This window comes from Ochlerotatus camptorhynchus, unplaced genomic scaffold (assembly GCF_037179485.1).
Source record: "Ochlerotatus camptorhynchus isolate MF236.1 unplaced genomic scaffold, CSIRO-AGI_Acam_v1.1 ptg000146l, whole genome shotgun sequence".
NCBI lineage: Eukaryota > Metazoa > Arthropoda > Insecta > Diptera > Culicidae > Ochlerotatus > Ochlerotatus camptorhynchus.
Genome location: NW_027040636.1, coordinates 534495 through 555312, shown reverse-complemented (window position 1 = coordinate 555312; position 20818 = coordinate 534495). Strand labels below are relative to the sequence as shown.

Below are 20818 nucleotides of genomic sequence, written 5' to 3'. Positions count from 1 at the left end.
AAAAAGATTAAAGTCATGTGTTGCCTAAAGGAAAGGCACTGTAAACGGAGTAAAAAAAATCAGGAAGTTCATTGAACTTGTTTGAAGTTAGATCTCTGACAAACAGCTACGAAGTTCCCTATACTGAAACAAAGATCGCTAAAGTTCTTAGAAGCGTACTGAACTTTTTTTCGAAACTGATTGATCTTCTATGAAGTATTACGCAGTTTCTCGAATTACTACGTAAATTTCTCCTGAAAAGTTTGCTGCACTTCAACGATTCTCGTTGATTTTCCGCGAAGTTTCACGAGGTTTCTTGAGCTTGTACAGAATTCCGTGAAGTATTAAAATTCCATCAAATTTCAATGAAGTGCCCTAAAATTGAAGTAGGTCCCTGAAACTAAACAATGTTCCAATTTCTTCTACGGAGTGCCCCAAACATGTACAACGTTCCCATTTATACGAAGTTTTCTGATTATTTACAAAAGTTACCTGAATTTCTACGAAGTTCTTTCCTGAAGTTTGCCGAAGTTTCCTGAAGTTCGACAAAAAGTTACCTGAATTGTTTGAAGTTGTGCATCAATCTCTGAAATTTTACGAAGATCTCAGAACTACTACGAGATTTCCTGAAATCAAATGATGTTCGCATAACTTGAATCTTCTGTAAAGATTCAATTTTTTATATCTGAACACAACCACACCCCGGTCACAAATATTGAAAGTAGCGGTATAGACATGTGCAGATATTTCGTCCGTCTCGATGAAGATTTTTTCTTAATACACCTGGCAAGGAAAATTAAATCGAATATAATCACCCGTCGTTGACATCATTTGGTAAGAAACTGACTCGGCACAATCCATTTGAAGTTTATTCGGAAATTACTATGGAAAAACTAAACTTTATTAGTATCACCTAGCCTTTTACCATATTTGTGCATACTTTGTGCAAGCTCGGTTGTCAGCCAAACGTCAAATTAAGTTATTAATTGTTTCAGAAGTTGATAATTTATGACATGATCAATCAGCTGTTTTATGGGCAACACTGTATTGTGCATCTACTCCACATGCCTGAAACACAAAACAAACAAAGCCCTAGATAACTCAAATTTGGCCAACATGCTCCGAAACACAATGCATCCACATGCCAAAATAGAGCTCTCAATACAATACAATACAATCGATAATAGAATAAGGTATTGCCGAAGCCGTCTTTTAACCTATTAGTTACGTTCCATTATGAACATTATTAAGAAAATTTGCAATGAAATAAGCTATGGTTTTGAAAAATAGCACATTTTTTTTTGGATAATTGGTAATTTATGCACACTAAGTTCAATAAATTGGTAGATTTGATCAAATTTTCATATCCATTGACTATTACAAAATAATGTTAAATCATGATTGCTAATTTGTATGAAATTCACAGCAAAAAGCAGTACTAAATATGGGAAAAAACAGTATGATGAGTTTATTGTTCTAATACTGACATTGTTACACTTTTATAAAATCATGACATAATAAAACCTGTGAGTTAATAAGAATACATTAAAATATCGTGAATTGATTTGGAAGCTATATAATTAAATCACCATAATGATAACGCCGTGTAATTCTATACGTATTTTACTGCCTTGCACCACCGAATCTCTACAACAATATACCGTGAATAATTGCACGCAATAATGTCCCCATAATTGAAATTTATCATGACTTGCGAGTATACGGTAAGGACGGGTCGTTTGGTGTAAAAACTGGTTGCTATCAATTGATTGATTATGTTCATCCCCGTTTTCCTCCTTATGTTCGCACCCTACATGAGCCATGGTGCCAGTGTAGTCAACATTGGTTATGATGTAAATGTTATTGCCTTTTAACAATCACATTTGCTGGGTCTGTGATGAAAAGAGCAAAGCGCGAGACATGCTGACACAAATTTATGCATATTCTTGTTGACAGATTCCCCACGATGCATGAAATTGTGACCCGGTTAATTGAGATGTAATGCCATTTTTGGCACGTTTGCTCAGGTCAACGAATAATGTATTGGGTGTGGTCAGGATAAATTTCGATTGCGTAAGGCATGATCTCTTTCGACAGGTTTTACTCCAACGAATCAGTTACAATACATGATTTAAAAACCCACTCACATTGGATTTTATATGTCATACAAAGCTGTTTTATTTCCAAGCTTGTGTAGTGTTTGGTTACTTATTATTATACTTCTATTTGGTTGTAATAAATTATTCTATTGATGAATGTTGTACAGAGGTAATATAATTAGATATTCGATAATTTGTTTTCGCAATATTTTAGAACCGATTTTACTTCAAATTTGATATAGGGAGTAGAAAGAAATGGCTTATAACCGTCAATTTTAACTGAATGTCTTTTTTTTACTAGCTCCAAAATCAATTATTGAAACAAATTATCTTGAAGTCTCAACGTACATGGGCATAATGCTGATGACAACAAAAATTGGAACTGACATTGTTGCTTTAACAACATGCATACAATAGAAGAAATGAAGAAATGCTATAAATAGCCTCAAAAACAAGCATCACTCCATTAAACATGCTTAAGTTTCAAATATTGTCAACCTACTCACCAATCAACGGTGCAAACCGCCAGCTGTTGCCTATCAGAGGCAGTTCCTTTGGCCCCGGTACCTCCGAGTACGGTTTGACGTGGCCTCGAAAATCCGCCAACGGTGGATCGATGGTTGTGGCGGCCGCTTCGTTTGGTAGCACATTGATTGCCGATGAAAACGCTGATCTCTTTAGTAAAGAGTTTGCTATTCTTTGTCCTACCATATTCCTCGGGTCTTAATTTTGCCTGCACGGATCAACAAATGAAGAGATAAAAAACAACAATTAGAAAGAGAAACAGATGATACAATATGATAGACGAAAGAAATTATTACGTGTAGTACGAGCGTCTAGCCCATTGCCACATCAAAGCAATTCTGAAACTGGAAATCGATGAGCGGATATAACACGGTACTGATGAGACTCGATTTTTGGAGAGAAGATTTCACATTAATATATTCATACGAAACAGGTTTTGGAAATCCAGAGTTGACATTAAGAGCTGAAAGCATTGAAAAGCAAATACCGCAAACCGTAGCTTTCATAGGCAGCTGTTATTTTAGGGTTATTGAACGAAAATCACGTTGGTTACGCTTCCATGTTTTCTCATTGATGATTGTTTGTTAACATATAGTGATCAATGGGGTAAAATTTATTATTTGGCTCGCATGTTCCGCTCCCGGGCATAAACTGTGCAGTGATCGACAATAAGTGAATTCTTTAAAGACACGATAAGTTTTCCAAACATTAGGGACCATCCATAAATGTAGTTTTTCCTTTAATTAACGTCGGTCTCTGTTCCGCAATGTAGTGCCAATCACCGATGGACATAGATTGCCATCAATTGACGGCAATCGGATGTACAGGAAGGCAGCTTTTACAACTGCGTAGGATATCACACCCATTCAACACACATGGGCCAGGACCAACGGCTTTACTTCCCTTCCGAAGGTAGACATGACCAGAGATATTTATGCTTCAGAAAAATCCCATCGACTTCGGCTGGGATTGAACCCAGACCCTTTGGGGTGAGAAAGCAGTCATGCTTACCACTACACCACCGGCGCCGGTCCATCCATAAATGACGTAGCATATTTTTGACCAATTTTAAAACGCCCTCCTACTTCGTAAGGTGTTTTACTATACTTAATACATGATCATTCATATCTTCTGCAGACCCCCCCCCCTTACCCTAATTTTTTTTTGTTATTTATAGACCATCCCTTAAAAGGCCGCCACTTTTATGCGATGTTAGCTTTTACACTAGAGAGATTTTATTCGGTTCATCGGATTCTGAACTTATCATCATACAAACTCATCGGTCCTAATTAGGTGTGTGTGGCTATGTTCGATAGACATCACCAAACAGCTCAATATTTTAAATACGAAACTGTCAGCATTTCGGATTACTATTTCCCTTCATTAATGTTTTGGGACAAAACTGACGCTATGGAAAATCAATATTAACAAATAAATTAAGTCTTTCAGCAGGAACTCGCTTTGCAAATTGCCAACAATATTACTTTGCAATTCCATTCACTGTTGATATGAACAATGGTACCTTACAAATTATCAACATGAAGGGATAATGCAGGGTTGTCACAGTTTCATGATCTTTGTTCGGAAGGATTGATTGATTGATTTATCTTTATTTAGGAGGCTTTCAGCCTGAGGCGCCTCCAACTTGTTCGGAAGGACTTATTTCATGAATGACTCTTCTTGAGTTTGAAAACAGTGAAAAATAATTATCGTTCATCTTTCTCAGATTAGAACTCACCGAATCATCCTTGCGAATTGTGGTGACAGGTTAAATTTTTCAGCAATACCGGAAATCATCCCGTTTATTTAAATAATTACTTTTTATCTAAACTAATCCTTAACAAATCATATCTTGCAGACCAGCCAACTGATATTCTAAATGATGCTGCTGGAAGAAGCATCTAATAGTTTCTTCTAGAATTTTTTCCGTCGCTACACACCTCTTACAAATGAAAACACAGTACACTGAATAGCTACGCAGATACTAGGCGTTTATCAAAAGTTATGGGGCAATTTCATAGAGAGAAAAAGATGCCCATCTAGATAGATGATAGATTTGGAGTAAATTCATACGATAATTCGTTTCAATTTAAGTTGTGTGTCACCAGTAGATCGTCTCTCGAGGGTGCATTACTAGGTTCTATTCTTTCTTTGATTGTTATGAGACCCTGTTTTTATTTCTATTCCAAACAAGATACAAAAAAAAGTTAGGACCCGGGTTCAGATGCATGGCTAAAATTATAAGTATAATTGCAAAAAAGGCGTGTCATTTGACGGGGAGCTACAATGTCATCGAAAAATAAAAATATCATAACCTTCTAATTAGTAGTTGTTCCATGCGAGAACAACAGGAATGATAACTGTATCTAAACCGACTACTTCTTCTCTTTCAATGTAGAACGACATGCACTCAATGAAAACAAGTGTGTTCACAATAGATCAACCTAATACAATCTAATAGTCACAGTAGTTATGTACCGAACAAAAGAAAAGAACCTAGTAAAAAATGCGCAGATTGTGTCAAGTTGAGCTCAAAATTATGAGTGATTTAACGCAGCGATTAATATTATTATTTTTTCTTAGATCTTAGAAACGACAAAATTACTGTAAATGACTTCCAAAAACCGTTTATATGCATGACATAGGGGAAATGCAGGCAATGTCGGCCTAAGTGTCCCTAATTTGGGCCCATACATAAATTCAGCAATCGACAATATCCATTAGTAACGTCCCAATAACGCGTTCATCTAGATAAAATTGATAAATAGCAGATTTTTACCGATGGGCCCAATCTTAGATCCGTAGGCCAACATTAGAGACATTTCCCCTACCATTAGAACTTCAAAATAGGTTAAAATCTCAAACACATTTTTTAATAACTTTATTATTGAGATTTTTAGCACTTGGCTAGTTCATCTGATAATTTCCAAAAAAGCCAGAAATGGTCTAACAACTTGAATGGAGCTATCAAAACACTTGAGTGTTAAATGTCAGAACACGATGAAATGGCCTCAAATTGTGGCTTGAAAACCAAATAACTTTGACAACACCTTGACGACCTTAAAATGTCGAAAAGTCCTGAAGCATCAATAATAATTTATTATCTCCAAAATTGACCAAAAAACTTGAAAATATCCTAAATGTCATGGAATTCTATTAAAATACTAAAATAGCTGGCAATCTCAGAAAGTGCCCAGCGAACCACCGAAAGTTTGTAACGGTAGACATTTTCGTTAGATTATATTTTTGTTACTTGTTCTTATTTATTTTCAAATATCCATTCTTAAATTAATCGTCGTTCAATTTGTAATATTAACTTAAATGGACTGAAAGTAAGCTAAATGAAACGAATTGTAGTTTGCAACTTGTATGCAAGTCAGTTACCTACGCGTAAAGAGGTTAGCGAAACGTATTGCTTACGTAGCTTCTCCGAAGAGTTTCACCATTCGTATTTTTCGTTACTCGGATAGAGAAAACCGAATGGGATAGTTCTGAGAGTTGTTAGCAGTAGAAGGGAACAAGATAGACAGACCGAGTTCGATTGAAGAGGGAAAGAGATACTTCATTTGATCTCTCACGATCGTAACTAATGAAATCCGTTGAACTTCCATTTCCGGTAATCATGCCTTGGGACTTTTCTGAGGAAATTCAGTAATCGCCTCTTTCACTTTGATCCTGACTGTGATAGAAGAAGGGCGCGATTCTGTAGTTTTTTCCGCGGTGTGATTGGTTAGTAGTAGAAAACGTGAAGTGTCCTCAGATGTATTTTAATCGATTCTATGTTCCCCGTATAGGCTAAAGCTAGATAGCATTATAGTGTTGTAATTGTTGTGCGAAGTTGTGTAAGCGTTCCAGATAACGGCATGGTAAAACCAATTTACGAAATTTGTGTGTGCCGATAATAGGTTAATTGTGTCGTTTGCACGGTCAACGACTTTCCGCGTGTTCGCTTTCTATAGGATTCAACAGCCAACAAAGCGACCGTTGATCAATAGCGCTGCCTCGCACCGCGGCTTTGCTTATTGTCGCCAACCCTTACCAAGCGCGGGTATCAAAGCTTCCCGGTTGCCTATCCGAAGGGAGTTGCCTACGTTACCAAGGCACTCCGGCTAACGTCCAGCAAGCCACCATCCGCTGACTCGGTAGTTAGGATCTTGGGATTTCGGTGGGTATGCTCTCTCCTTTCTTGAGTCACTCGGCTCAGTTGGTCTTGTTCCCGACACTGTTGACGAATTTGAGAACTGGCACATTTGGCCAGTATCTAGCCGGGCATCGTGAAACACGACAGGTGGTCCTCTTCGGAGGTGGCGCTTAAGCCATCCGTTTATGAAACCTATCGGGAACAAACAACAGCACCGTAGCTGCCTCGGGGCCGCTACAAGTTGCTAAAGAAAGACCTAAGGAGCGATACACATATAAGGTCCACAAGTTTTAGATTTGTTTACCCAACGTCCTCCCCACCTATGTCACGCTTTGTCCCATACCTATTACACGTACTGTCATACATTCCAGGACCCCCTCCTTTCTTCAAGAGCGGACGTCATATTTGAATCGCTCCTAAAATGCTTTAAAAGGCCAAAATGTCCTAGGTCAAATATAGTTAGTTATAGTTATAATAGTTCTATATAATTGAAAAGCAAAAAAAAACCTGTCTCATAAACAGCAATGCAAATTGCTGTAAAGGGCATGTAAATTCTCAAACTGTTTTGAAACACTGGCCATTGTAGCGAGCTTAAAAGAAATTGCTCAACCAACACCAAACCCATTTAAGAATGATTCTGTTTGATACATCATAAGAAAATGTATATGTTGTCATAATTTTATATTCAGAATCAGAACAATTTTCCGTAAACTGTGAAAAACTGGAGTCTTGCGGCCACCTAAGGATAGCCTGAGACCCACCATTGGGTCGTGACCCATAGACTGAGAAACGCTGCTCTAATTAAACTCCATATGCCAAGACTTCCCCCAGTAGCAATCATAATGCTTGGTATATTTACTCTTATTTTGTAATTTTTATAATGATAATACAAGAGTTACTTGTGATTTCATAAAGGTTCTATGCGGTAGTAATATAACTAGGACTTTAACTACACTATAAAACTGTTGTATGCCTACCAGATTTAGCTTCATGTACCTCAACTGATCATGGAACGTTGGCAAATAACCTGTTACCTTCCTTATCAATTCTTAATGATAAAGCATATAGGGGAAATGGCTCTAATGTTGGCCTATAAGATTGGGCCCATCGCTAAAAATCTGCTATTTATCAATTTTATCTAAATGAACGCGTCATTGGGACGGTACTAATGGATATTTTTGGTCGCTATTGAAAATTTAGTCAATTGCTGAATTTATGTATGGGCCCAAATTCGGGACATTTAGGCCGACATTACATCCATTTCCCCTATGACATTGCTTTTCACATTTCTTTGAAAACATATATTCTACCAGATACTTAACAGTTAGTCATCGATATGATTTCATTTGAAACAACAGATGGTGATGAACGATGACAGTGGTGATCAACATCAATGCTTATCATAATAATGAAATTGACGATGCTTCATTTATCATAAAGAGTTTAGATTTAATGTTGGTCAAAATTTATAATAATAACCAAATGAATATCTTCTACCTCTATCTAATCATATAAAATGTCAAGTAAATTCTAAACATTATTTATTTCCGACTGATCAACAAAAGCAACAACAACTTATTACAGAAGCACTTTATCGACCTGTAAAGCGAGTCGATGTTAATTAGAGTCCCGCAAAGAGAAAATTATGCAAACAAGCAGCATGGCTTGAGATTGATTTATCATCAGTTTTAGCGGCCATTTTTTGCGTTAGCATCAAATGACTTTGATTTCGAGGCGCAAAATTGTATATCGGTACCGAAGCTTCTGGGAAATAAATCAACTAGGACTTGACATAATTGCAACCAACTGTTTGCAATAACATTTCAATGCACTAAATGATGTTTTCATAAAAAATGTCTGGAATATTTTCTATAATATTTGCAATACTTGCAGTCCCTGGGCCATTGTTTATTTGCTTTGGTCGTTTGGTACCCCGCTTGACAGATCGATTGGTGCTTTTGCCTACACTCTTTGCCGGACTCTTATTGACTTCGACTCTGCTGTAAAGTATCCATTCGATTTAAAATTAACATTCTCGCCTTTTGTATGTATGCACGCCTAATGAAGAAAAAAACACATGCTGTCGCGCTAGACCCTGCTCTAAACCTTCGTCATAAAGGACGGACGCAGCTGTGATGGCCGGCTCACTTTACGGGTCAAAACTGTGTTGAAACATCTGACGAGTTTCTGCTAGTCGTATTGGTTAGGCAAATAAAGCTCTGGGGCTGGTCAAGACCGGTTTGCTCAGGCATCTACTTGAAATGCTTTGAATCCAAGGCTTAGTAAACACATCGAAAAAAAATCTGCTAGTTCTACCATTAAGCAGTGAATGGAAACATGAGCAAGCTAATTGTTCAAGTGAAAAGTTTAGTTTCGCTGGATTTCGGTTGGATTGCTACACCATGGCGAATTCTTCTTCTTCTTCCTGGCTTTGACGCTCTTACACAAATTCAAGCCTACTCTCAACTAAGCAGTTATTAATTGAGAGTTTTTTATGCCAACCAATGCATTAGTATATGTGTGGCAAGCACAATCATACCCAGGGAAGTCAAGACCGGACTGGGAATCGAAGCCGTCACCTCTGACTTGGTAATACCATGCCTTAACTGACTAGGCTATCTGAGGCCCCAAACGCCATGGAGAACGTTGTTCTAAATTGTGATATAAATGTATCAAGCTAACATAAGTATAAACTCGCAATGAATACACAAATTTACAAAATTTTTACTTGATCTGATTGGGTTAAGATCTAATTTCCGTCATCAAATATATTATATTATCAATATGATGTCCTTGTTTGCTCATCCGGTGAACCGAGTTTTTAGCGATGAAAACGCCACTGTGACCGAAAAGGCTACCAATGCATTTTTTTTATCTCCACGTGGGATAAACCAAATGAAAATTTGTATATTCTAAACGTATGTTTTTTAGCATATTATTTTATTAGATGACAACAGTGGCACGTCAGGCAAATTTTCATGTAATGTTCAAGATGTAGTTAATGAAAATAATTTTACAATTATTTTAGTAATAAGTGCTATATTCGCGCCCTCGATGATTATTGCTATTTTATTTTCAACGCTAGATGGTGCGTGAAGCAATATTTTTTTCGGGTCGCTATTGCCGGGTATGGAAAAGGCATATTGTTAATATGAAAAAAATTTCCGTTATACTAAGCACGGCCCGAAATTTAGCTCACTTTTGCGACCGGTTTTGAACTAAACATGGTATTTACCTTTCCATACGTACGTTGGATTTGATAAAGAGTCAAATTTTTTTGAGATATTGTTTAAAATCTAACACTGCTTCTTGATTCCAATTCCTTCCAAACACTTCGAAACGTCATTGTCATAATATCTCATTTTACACGATCTATAATGTAAACTTGTACTATATATGACACTCCGGTTTGATGCATCATATTTAACCTTTGCGTGCCTAACGTCTGAATTTGCATAGATTTCAAAATTCAATTAGCTCTAAAAACATAATTTCTCAATCTTTTTCTTCACAACAAATTGCATTTTGTTGGGAATCTATTGAAGTTTTTGAATCTATCTGAAAATATTTGGATCAATACATGGTTCCGGAGTTATTCCGGTTCCCGTTGGGGTCACTTTTGGTCGGCATTTGGCTTTACTGTTCTGTAATAAGTATACACACGATGGACATCATGTTTTTTCTCTCAAATGATGTAATTGGACCAATGGTAGCTATACCGACGGTCCACGATTACATTGGGCATCCCGGAAATGTTCCGGTGCCCGGGGAAGTGGCCAATTCTCAACAAGAACCAAAACCCATCGTGCGACATATCAAACTTCATCATTTGACAAATTTTGGGCAGTAATGGCCTTATTGAGAGTCCATAGTCACACTAGCCCTCCCGGTAATTTTCTAGTGCGCCACGGTTTTTTTTTTACACGGATTTCAAAATTTAAACGGTTTTTTTTACGCGGATTTCGGAATTTACGCGGTTTTTTTACGATGATTTTGGTTTTTAACGCGGATTTTAGAATTTACGCGGTTTATCGTTATACACCAGAGTCGCTTTTTACGCGGTTTTTTTTACACGGTCTTTTTTTACGCGGTTTTCTTTACGCGGGACGTATCACCCGCGTGAAAAGCGACTCCAGTGTATTACACAATGTTCTCAATTTTGTTATAAAATGATTCAAATAAAATAATTAATTCACAAGAAGATCATATTATTAACTTGTATAAATGTCAAAATTGGTAAGAACAGAAGTTTGAGCATCCACTGCAGCCCAAACTTTTATGTCGTATCTACATGGTTTTCCTTTCATGTAGACGCTGAAGGCACATCTACCGCGGAAAGGAATCATTCGCTCATCTACAGTCAAATCCATAGAAGGAATGTAAGAGCTACACATATTTTCTCGGATTTTTTCAGTTATTGGGCGAATCAGTCGCAATCGATCGGTTGCCAGGGTTGGCCGTCCAGAATCTAAGTTTAGTGCTGTAGATTTGGCTAGTTTCGCTGCTAGATCGGGCAGGTCGTCTTGACAACGAATCATCGAACCGAATATATCGGCATATATGCTGAAATCTAAACACGAAACATAATTTAATCAACAAGGAACTTAATTTTAGTCAACAACTACCTGTTTCGACTCATGATGGCAGAATAAAATACGCGTGTAATAAGCTCCTCACTTGACCATAGCTCCCGAGTATTAATTTCCCAGCACCAATCAAGATTCCAATAAACGCATGCATTGAATCTATATTTACAGGCTTGAATAAAGTGTCATGGCCACCTTCCGCATTCGTGTATTTTACAATAGTTTCAATAATACTGCGGTCCATGAACACTTCAAACGCATCTTTAGGCGTATTAATTTTCTCTATATCAACAGTGAATTTTCCATTACTGACGTGATTATGCCGCACAACTGAACTGATATGTCACACGATGGGTTTTGGTTCTTGTTGAGAATTGGCCACTTCCCCGGGGGCACCGGAACATGTCTGGCAGGGCTAGTGTGACCATGGACTCTCAATAAGACCATTACTGACCAAGATTTGTCAAATCGTGAAGTTTGATATGTCACACGATGGGTTTTGGATCTTGTTGAGAATTGGCCACTTCCCCGGGGGCACCAGAACATTCCCGGGAAGGCTAGTGTGACCATGGACTTTCAATAAGGCCATTACTGGTCAAATCGTGAAGTTTGATATGTCGCACGATGGGTTTTGGTTCTTGTTGAGAATTTGCCATTTCCCCGGGGGCACCGGAACATGTCTGGGAGGGCTAGTGTGACCATGGACTCTCAATAAAGCCATTACTGGCCAAGATTTGTCAAATCATGAAATTTAATATGTCGCACGATGAGTTTTAGTTCTTGTTGAGAATTGGCCACTTCCCCGGGGGCACCGGTACATTACCGAGAGGGCTAGTGTGACTATGAACTCTTGATTTTTCACATGCTTAAATATTTTTTTATAAATCGGATTTTGATGCCATTCGTTATTATAGCATGCTATGGTCCATATAGACATATTTTAAAAATTTCAGTAATTACACCAAAAATTGTGATTTTTTAAAAGTATTCCATTCGATTACCTATAGTTTGAAACGGATAATGTGATTGGAATCAAGTAGATAGGTCGTATCGTTGTCGAGAAATCGTTAAAAACGTACCGCGTAAATTGCGACTCAGCGGCACAAACTTGGTTCATTTCCCCTAGTGAATAATTAGGCAAAGTTTCATAGAATTCGAGAGGAAAAATATAATAGATTCATCAATGGAACGTGGAACTGGCCTCTTTCGAAAGGCCAAAATAAAAAAGACAATTTATTAAATGATCCTTTTTTAAGTAGATTAATTTTGCAATATTTGTATAAAATAAAAGTTCTTTTTTTAATTTTCTCACGAATTTCATACAAACTTGATCAGATGAAACTTAAACTCACGAGGCAATACTGGTAAAAAATTCAGCAAAATATGTTCAGTTTAAAGATTATTACGATCGAATTTTTGTTTTGAAATTAATAGCTTTTTTTAGCAAAATATTTTTTTCTTGAAAATCAAAGAAAATATTTCTTATAGCTCAACTTCACCGACTGATTTTTCAACCAATATAATCCAAATGTTCATGTAAATGTTAAATAAATAGATAATCTTTCCAACCATTGATACAACATTTGTTAAACAATTCAACTTGTGAGGTCCTAGCTCTTTAAATTTACCCCCACAAAAGGCGGGCTAGGTCAGTACAACGTAAACATTTTAAATCATGGAAAAGCATTCGGATACTGTTGATAAGTCAGAAGCGTAAGTCGACTGCTAAACAAGATTAAGCGGTGTTTGATCAACATATTTCAGCGAGATCGCATTTTGGCAACACGATGCTTCCACGATTTTCCAAAAATACACGATCCAAATTAATTGTGTCCTTTGTTTTGTGTATATAATGCTAAGAAAAGATTTTACATAAAAACAACTTAAAGCTTTGTATAAAATAAATCCTATGAACGCAAATACCTAAAAATTTCGTGATTCCATAATCGAGAAGGAATAAAATTTGTCTGTATTCATATTATATACTTTATATCGAGCAAGAGGATGATTTAATATTAAAAATGCAAATGACGCTGATGGAACGGAAAACTAAGCATTGACGTCAATAAACCGGAATTTTCTCCCCAACCGTGAACTTTTGGAACTTACTCGACATGCATAATCCATTCGATTCTGCTTGATCTGGCAAGGTGAACATCCAATCGAATTCGTTAGTTCAAATGAATGTTCATTCAACTACTGTTCTCTTTTGAGATGAATGTATAGAGAAGAAAAAAAAAACATTTCCATTTGTCCGTGGCCTTTTTTCGAAAGATTTTTCTTTACCATAGTTCACCTCATTTTTTATGATTTTCGTTGATTTTTTTTTCACTATAATAAAGGAACGCATTTGAACTTGATAGCATCTGCTTCTTTCGACCTTGCGGCATGATTTGTTTGTACGTTTGTTTTTCAACCTGCAAACCGAAAAGCAACATATTTACAGTTTCACCTTTCTAAATCGATTGAATCATCACATAATCAATGTTCAAAAGTAAACAAAAAATAGAAAACATAAAGCACGTGCCGGTCCGATTTCGCAACAGTATGCGAGGGGAAAAGGAAACGTGGAAAATAAAAGCAAAAGTCGCTGCAAATCGGGTTCGCGACGGACTTCGAGAGAAGATCAAGTTCATTTTATGAATGGTATGGTGTACATGATCGTGACTGTCTGCTTTTCAAAGACACTGTGAGATACCATCTGCAGCATGCTATAAAACCAAATGAATAGGAAGGCGTTTCCTATTGCCGTCATCCACGACCGATCGTCGCAAATAACGCAACTATCAACATGCAGCTCGATAGTATGTTAATTGAATTATACACACGATAAATATGTGTGAAACGAATGAAGAGGATGCAGGTTACATAAGTACAGCCTAACAATCATTTCACTTTCAAGAGCTTCTCTCCGTATCCATCCAAGATTTTGGGTTTCTCACTTCTTGTCATGATTCACTTATGATACAAGTCTCTCAGAAAGCTTTCTGTTTGGAGTCTCCTTGAATTGGTAAATAGATAATTGTCTATGTTAAAAAAAGTTGCATAAATATCTTGGTGTACACTTTTTTACATAAAGGCTTCATGCTTCAAAATGCACGAGTCCAAACACTTGTTCAAGGTGATTATAGCGAAAAAAAAATGAATGAGGCTACTCTCCTATGTACCGGCAATAAATGCAAAAAAAAATCACTTACTTCCTTCGTTTAAAACAAAAAAAGGTGCGCTTTGCTGTTTTTCTCGTAACACCAAGTCTCCTAGTTGAAGAATCAGCAAAAACTGGGGTGTGTTGTTTTGATATCCAAGTGTTATTATCGTCTGCTCCAAATACACATATAATAGAATACAAGGATTCTCTTTTCAAAAAATCACATTGATCGCTTCAATAATCTTCCATTGGTCACTTCACTATACAATCACTTCCCGAACAATCATGGACCGCATAATTTACACCCGATCACATGCAGCGATTACTTGACGAAAGATAAACGTAGAACAATAATGGGCCCGTTGTATGATCACAATTCGACACCACTATCAAGAAGGTTAGAACATATAAAAAATATGAAAAGTCGCCGTAGCACAGAAAAGCCTTTACGGCACCAAACTAAGAAAACGATCCGCTCACCGCCAAATACCGAGTATAATTAAATCCTGAAGCTCAGATATTCAACACAAATCAGTCACCAAAAACCAGCGAGCGAGCGCGACATCCACCACACATTCGTAGCGATCGTGTGACAATCTGCGAGTAAAACCGCGAGCGTAGTGAACTGAGAAACCCCAGCCCATCAGTTTGAGACGTGAGTTGCCTTCGCACACAAATACAAAACTGCGACTCACTCAACTCGATCGCGTGCTCAAAACTACGGCGTTCTACGGTGGCCACCAAAAAATAGTACACGCGTACTAAATCCCCGCCTAATTATTTACTTCTTTCACACGTGTGAGCTCATTACACTACGAACAACGGTCGGCGATCGCTCTTCTATGGCTTCATGGCTGTCTTGGAAGCGACTGACTGATGACGGTATGCCAAGCCCACCTCATGGTGGCCAAACTTGCCAAAGACAGCTCGGATCATAAGAAAAAAACCTGACTGTTGTGGTCTATGCTCGATGTTGTAGATTTGAGTCGTTACAGCCAACTCAGGGACCCAACACAAATCGCAATAGTAAGGAATTCGTGAGCAGACGGTTTGCACTGCCAGATTGAAGCAGAGTAGGTAGGCATGAAGCAAAACAAACAAAATTGAGACTCAGTAATGGAAATGTTGGTATGTACGTACGTGGTGGAGCTGAATACATACTACGGCTTGTTAAAATCATCTGTTTAAGTTTAAACTGAAGTGGAAAATAGTTTCCACAACACAGAAAATATAAGGTGACGTTCGATAATTGTAGTGTCTCTGACCGCTTGCCAGTGGCTGCCTTGATTGACAGACAGTGGCATACAACAATAAGGAAAATTATATCCAAATGAATAGCGAATAAATCTTCTTCCTTTTTTTTTGTATTTTTTTGTTATATGTATCGATGGAGTGAAAACAAACGTTGTGCAGAGAAACGTAACATTGTAACAAAAGTGCTACAACGAAAAGAGTTTTTATGTAGCTTCCGTTGGAATCGCACATGATTTTTCATCCATTAACAAAATAATTAAATTCATCTGACTTTCTTATAACATTTCTGCGATCATTTGTGATGGGATTTGCAGTTATGTGATTACCGGAAAACTATGTGAAATTCACATGAACTTTTTCTATTTGATATGTGATAAATCTTTTGAGTGTAGCTTTTAATTGTGATTCATTATTTCAATGAAGAGTTTTCTGTAGATTCGGATAACCGATCGTTAAACAAATACAATTTACATTAACTTGCTTGCAATGTTTCATTTTAAATGAATAATTTAGATCATAGTTCACCCCTTAGGTTAGATGCCATTTCACTATATCTGAAATTTAAAACCTCACATTTGTATACAATATAGCTATAGAGTTAACATTTACTTCGGCCTAAATCGCTCATTTTCGTACTATTGGGCAGAACATCAAATATATCTAAACGATTCAGTTTTGTACGACACTATAGTTCAAAAGCTACATAAAAAAAGTCTTCAAGAACGCAAAGTATGAATATTTACAGTCTTTTGTTCTCCAAATCAATATAATTACTCATTCGTATGACAAAGTAAATCCTATTGGGACGAAATTAATGAAGCAGTGTCGATTTTTAACAAATTATAAATAATGTACGGCTCTTTAACAAATCCAACGGCACATATGGAAAGGTAAATACATTTAAAAGTCATCTGTAGTAGGGACATGTTATTTTGTGAAAAAAAAACGTTTCAAAAAAGATAGGTAAAGTGCGGGTTGTACATAGTAGGCCGAAAGTTAAATCTTAACTCTACGTTGTATTATTGTGCCAATACTTTTTTGTCAATCGTTTATTTATTAAGGCTTTATTAAAAAAAAAAAAGCATGAGGTTTCTTTTTTCTGGGAGACGAATTCAGTTTAGCTACTGCTTTCTTCCGTGCTTGCCATTCCTTGTATTTTCGTCTATTTATGTTTGCTTTGCCAGTGCTATCCATCTTGGTCTCCTCTTCGTCCTTTATCCGCTCATTCTCCGTATATGGATGGAATTGTATTAATACGATATTTAATGCTCTCCAAACTATTATGGAGCTTAGTTCTTGAAGATCTACTGGTGCAGTGGAACCTTAAACAATGTCCTAAACATCTTCAAGGTCCACGAAGCTCAAGAGAGCTTCTTGACAACATACACATCATGGTATCAATAACATATTTATGATCTCCAAAGTATTCTGGTGCTTAGATCTTGAAGTTCTACAGGTTCAATAAAGTCTCGAACAATGTTTTGAATATCTTTGTGAGTTCGTGAACTGATGAGAGCCTTTTGACAACATGCACATCATGGAACGCTCTCCAAACTATTCTGGAGTTTACTTTTTGAAGATCTACTGGCCCAATGGAGTCTTAAACAATGTCCCGAAAAACATTATGAGCCAGTGAAGCTCAAGTGAGCCTTATGATAACATGTGCATCATGGAAAAGCATCAATTCTCTCAACATAGACATTGATAAGTCCATCGAGTTAGGGAGGCAAATTTCGACAAAAAAAAAGTATCATAATATTCAACTACTAATTATGGCATACAATAATTCATTGAGTTTACCCTAGATGCATTTCAACCGGTAGCCCATTCTCATTCCTTTTTGTCTTCACAAACGACCAGAATAGCTTTGGGTTGCGCCGAAGACTGTCTTTTTTTTTATACAGGGGGGAATCTGCTCCCAGACACCTGAGAAGATAACTCAGGGTGTGGGGAGAAGTAGCACTCCCGACCCACTAAACCTACCCTGTGCTCTAGGCCCGTGCCCTCCCCGGAACCGCCCGAAAGCATTACGTCATGGGAGGGGGCCGGTTGCGCTATGGCGCATCGCTAGTGTTGTGTCAGATGTGACAGACGTGAGCAGCTGTGCAGGGCCTTCCTCTTGTTGTTCGCTGTTAGTTGTTCGCCTGAGTTCTAGAGCAGACGTGATAGCCAGCCAACTGTCCAGGGCCAAACAGGACAGACGTGACCGCTTACCAGCTGCGTGTGCTAAGCACTCTAAGAACCCGGTGTCACTCCTGCCTTTGCACAACGAGGGTTTGTGCAGGGCTTATCGACCTCCTGGAACGAGCTGGATGGGGTTCCAGCGTCCTTACTCTGCGGTAGTTCGTTTAGCCACAATATCTCTCCCTTGGGTTCGATAATTAACGTTTCCAGGGCACACCACGAGGAGGCGAACTACTTCATGCGCCGAAGACTGTCGGGACAGTCCAAAATGCACCCCTGCCCTGGGGTAAAATGGCCCTGCGCGGTTTTTCATAGCTTTTTTATTGTCAATCCGTAATCAAATCACCAAGCGAATATTTTCTGCAGCAAGTTATCAATATCGTTTTTACTACCGTTTTCTCTACACGATTTATTCAAGGCGTAGGGGGAGAACAGTTCATAATGCACCCCTGGGTAAAATGGTTCAGCACGGTTTCTCGTTGCTTTTCCTTTACTAATTCTGGGATGTTATGTGCCATCATGCTTCCAATGCTGCGCATCAAGGTGAAAGTGACCTAGTGAGTAAATAAAAATTTGAAAAATTTGGTTTTCTCTGAGACATCACTTCAGATTGGAAAAGTTCTCGCCGTTTTGTGCGATATCTGATTAACCATTATGTGCGTGATGGGGTACCCCGTTACCTAGCTCCCATTTGAATAACACTGGATATAAAAAAGAAGCAATTCCTCACGCACATATCTTATTTGTGGACATGTGTAACTTTTTACCAATGTCTGTAAAGGGTGATACGGTCAAAATTTGGTCAAGGGAAAACGCGTGTAAATCGGTGAAATCGTTTATTTAAAAAATCAAATTAAATTTCTTTTTCAAGTTCAATTAGTATAAAATTCAGGAAAAATATTCAGTTAGGCTTCCGCTTTTCCAAATCCGAATTGCCGGGCCTTACGCTTGACCCCTGCCATCAGATTTTGTACAGCCACCTTGTCCACCTTCTTCGCCGCAGAAAGCCAGTTTGCCTTGAACTGCTGCTCGCCCTTAGCAGTTTTTTTGGTCTTCTTTAGGTTCCGCTTGACAATAGCCCAGTATTTCTCAATTGGGCGGAGCTCTGGCGTGTTGGGAGGGTTCTTGTCCTTGGGAACCACCTGCACGTTGTTGGCGGCGTACCACTCCATGGCCTTTTTACCGTAATGGCAAGATGCCAAATCCGGCCAAAACAGTACGGAACAACCGTGTTTCTTCAGGAAAGGCAGCAGACGTTTATTCAAACACTCTTTCACGTAAATTTCTTGGTTGACAGTCCCGGAAGCTATGAAAATGCTGCTTTTCAAGCCACAGGTACAGATGGCTTGCCAAACCAGATATTTCTTTGCGAACTTTGACAGTTTCATGTGCTTGAAAACATCTGCTACCTTTCCCCTTCCTTTTGCCGTATAAAACTCCTGTCCCGGAAGCTGCTTGTAGTCGGCTTTGACGTAGGTTTCGTCGTCCATTACCACGCAGTCAAACTTCGTCAGCATCGTCGTGTACAGCCTCCGGGATCGCGCTTTGGCCGTCGTATTTGGTTTATCATCGCGATTTGGAGTCACTACCTTCTTGTAAGTCGATAGTCCGGCTCGTTTTTTGCTCGATGCACGGTTGTAGACGATACACCCAGCTTATTTGCGGCATCTCGGAGAGAGAGGTTAGGGTTTCGCTTGAAACTACCGGCAACTCTCTTTGTCGTCTCAGCGGCTTCCGGTTTTCGATTTCCCCCCGATCCAGACTTCCTGGCTGTCGACAAACGTTCCCCAAACACTTTAATTACATTTGTAACGGTTGATTTGGCAACTTTTAGCGATTTTGCCAACTTTGCGTGCGAGTAGCTCGGATTTTCGCGATGCGCGAGCAAAATTTTGATACGCTGCTCTTCTTGCTTGGACGGCATTTTGACAACTGAAGAGTGAATTCCAAAATCAAAATAGGAGCAACATTCTACACACACACACCTTCAAAATGAGGGGTGTTCAGGTTTTTTAAATGCAAAATTGAAAGAAATACGTCAAGTTGATATTGACCAAATTTTGACCGTATAACCCTTTATAATGTTCTCTGTAACGGAAGCGGGTCATTTCAACGCCAATCATTACACCGAATGGGTCATTTCACCAAAGAACGTTTCGCCATCGATCAATTCGCCGATGAACATAACGCCACCAAAAAATCTCTTTTAATCATGCGCAGTTATTCCAAAATTTACATCTTAACATTTGGAAAATTATATGAGATTAATTTTTCTTTTAAATGAATTCGTTCTTTCCCTAAATTAAGCGCATAAAAATCCATTAACTATATAAAAAATCCTTCTTTAAAACATGAGCAGTACATTCAAGATTTAATATTTAAAGCTTTGTGATCTGGTATTCTTATATTATTTATCCTTCTTGTAGAAGCTTCTCGTTCTTTGCTTTATATTTATGACATACGATTTCAATATTTTTTGATTATATTTCCTTCCTCTTAACCCCAATTAACATTGCAAGATTTTTTATTTTCCATAGAGATGGATTATTGAGAAGCTGTGAACGCAATCAGATAATCAATTTTGAAATTGTTTAAATTCGAGGAAGCTTAAAAGAGAAAACCTCATTTAGCTTAGTCGGTGAAGGCGCAACAAGACCATGCTGGAGGTGGCTGGGTTCGATTCCCGGTCCAGTCTAGGAATTTTTCGGGTTGAAAAATTTCTCGACAGCCCTGGGTCCCTGAGATTGTACTTGTCACACAATTATACTAATGCAAAAATGGTACAGGCATCGAACGCTCTCTATAAACAACTGTGGAAATGCATCTAGAACACTAAGTTGATAGCACGCAATAAGCTAATAAGTTACAAAGACGAACCAGCCCACGGCTGAAAGTCTCTCTA

General features: G+C 38.1%; 2 protein-coding genes across 4 annotated transcripts in view; one reads left to right on the top strand and one right to left on the bottom strand.

Moving 5' to 3' along the window:
• The window catches only part of LOC135700987 (probable cytochrome P450 49a1), a 33512-nt gene extending 18162 nt beyond the window's left edge, over window positions 1-15350 (bottom strand). The window contains exons 1-2 of the mRNA XM_065221681.1: window positions 14528-15350; window positions 2585-2811 (exon numbers count right to left, since the gene is read on the bottom strand). Coding sequence (XP_065077753.1) covers window positions 2585-2789 — 205 coding nt within the window. The 5' untranslated portion in view covers window positions 2790-2811; window positions 14528-15350. The remainder of the gene's footprint in view (window positions 1-2584; window positions 2812-14527) is intronic.
• Galphao (G protein alpha o subunit) overlaps window positions 1-20818 on the top strand; it is a 147937-nt gene that overhangs the window by 85530 nt on the left and 41589 nt on the right. The gene's annotated exons all lie outside the window — the stretch shown is intronic.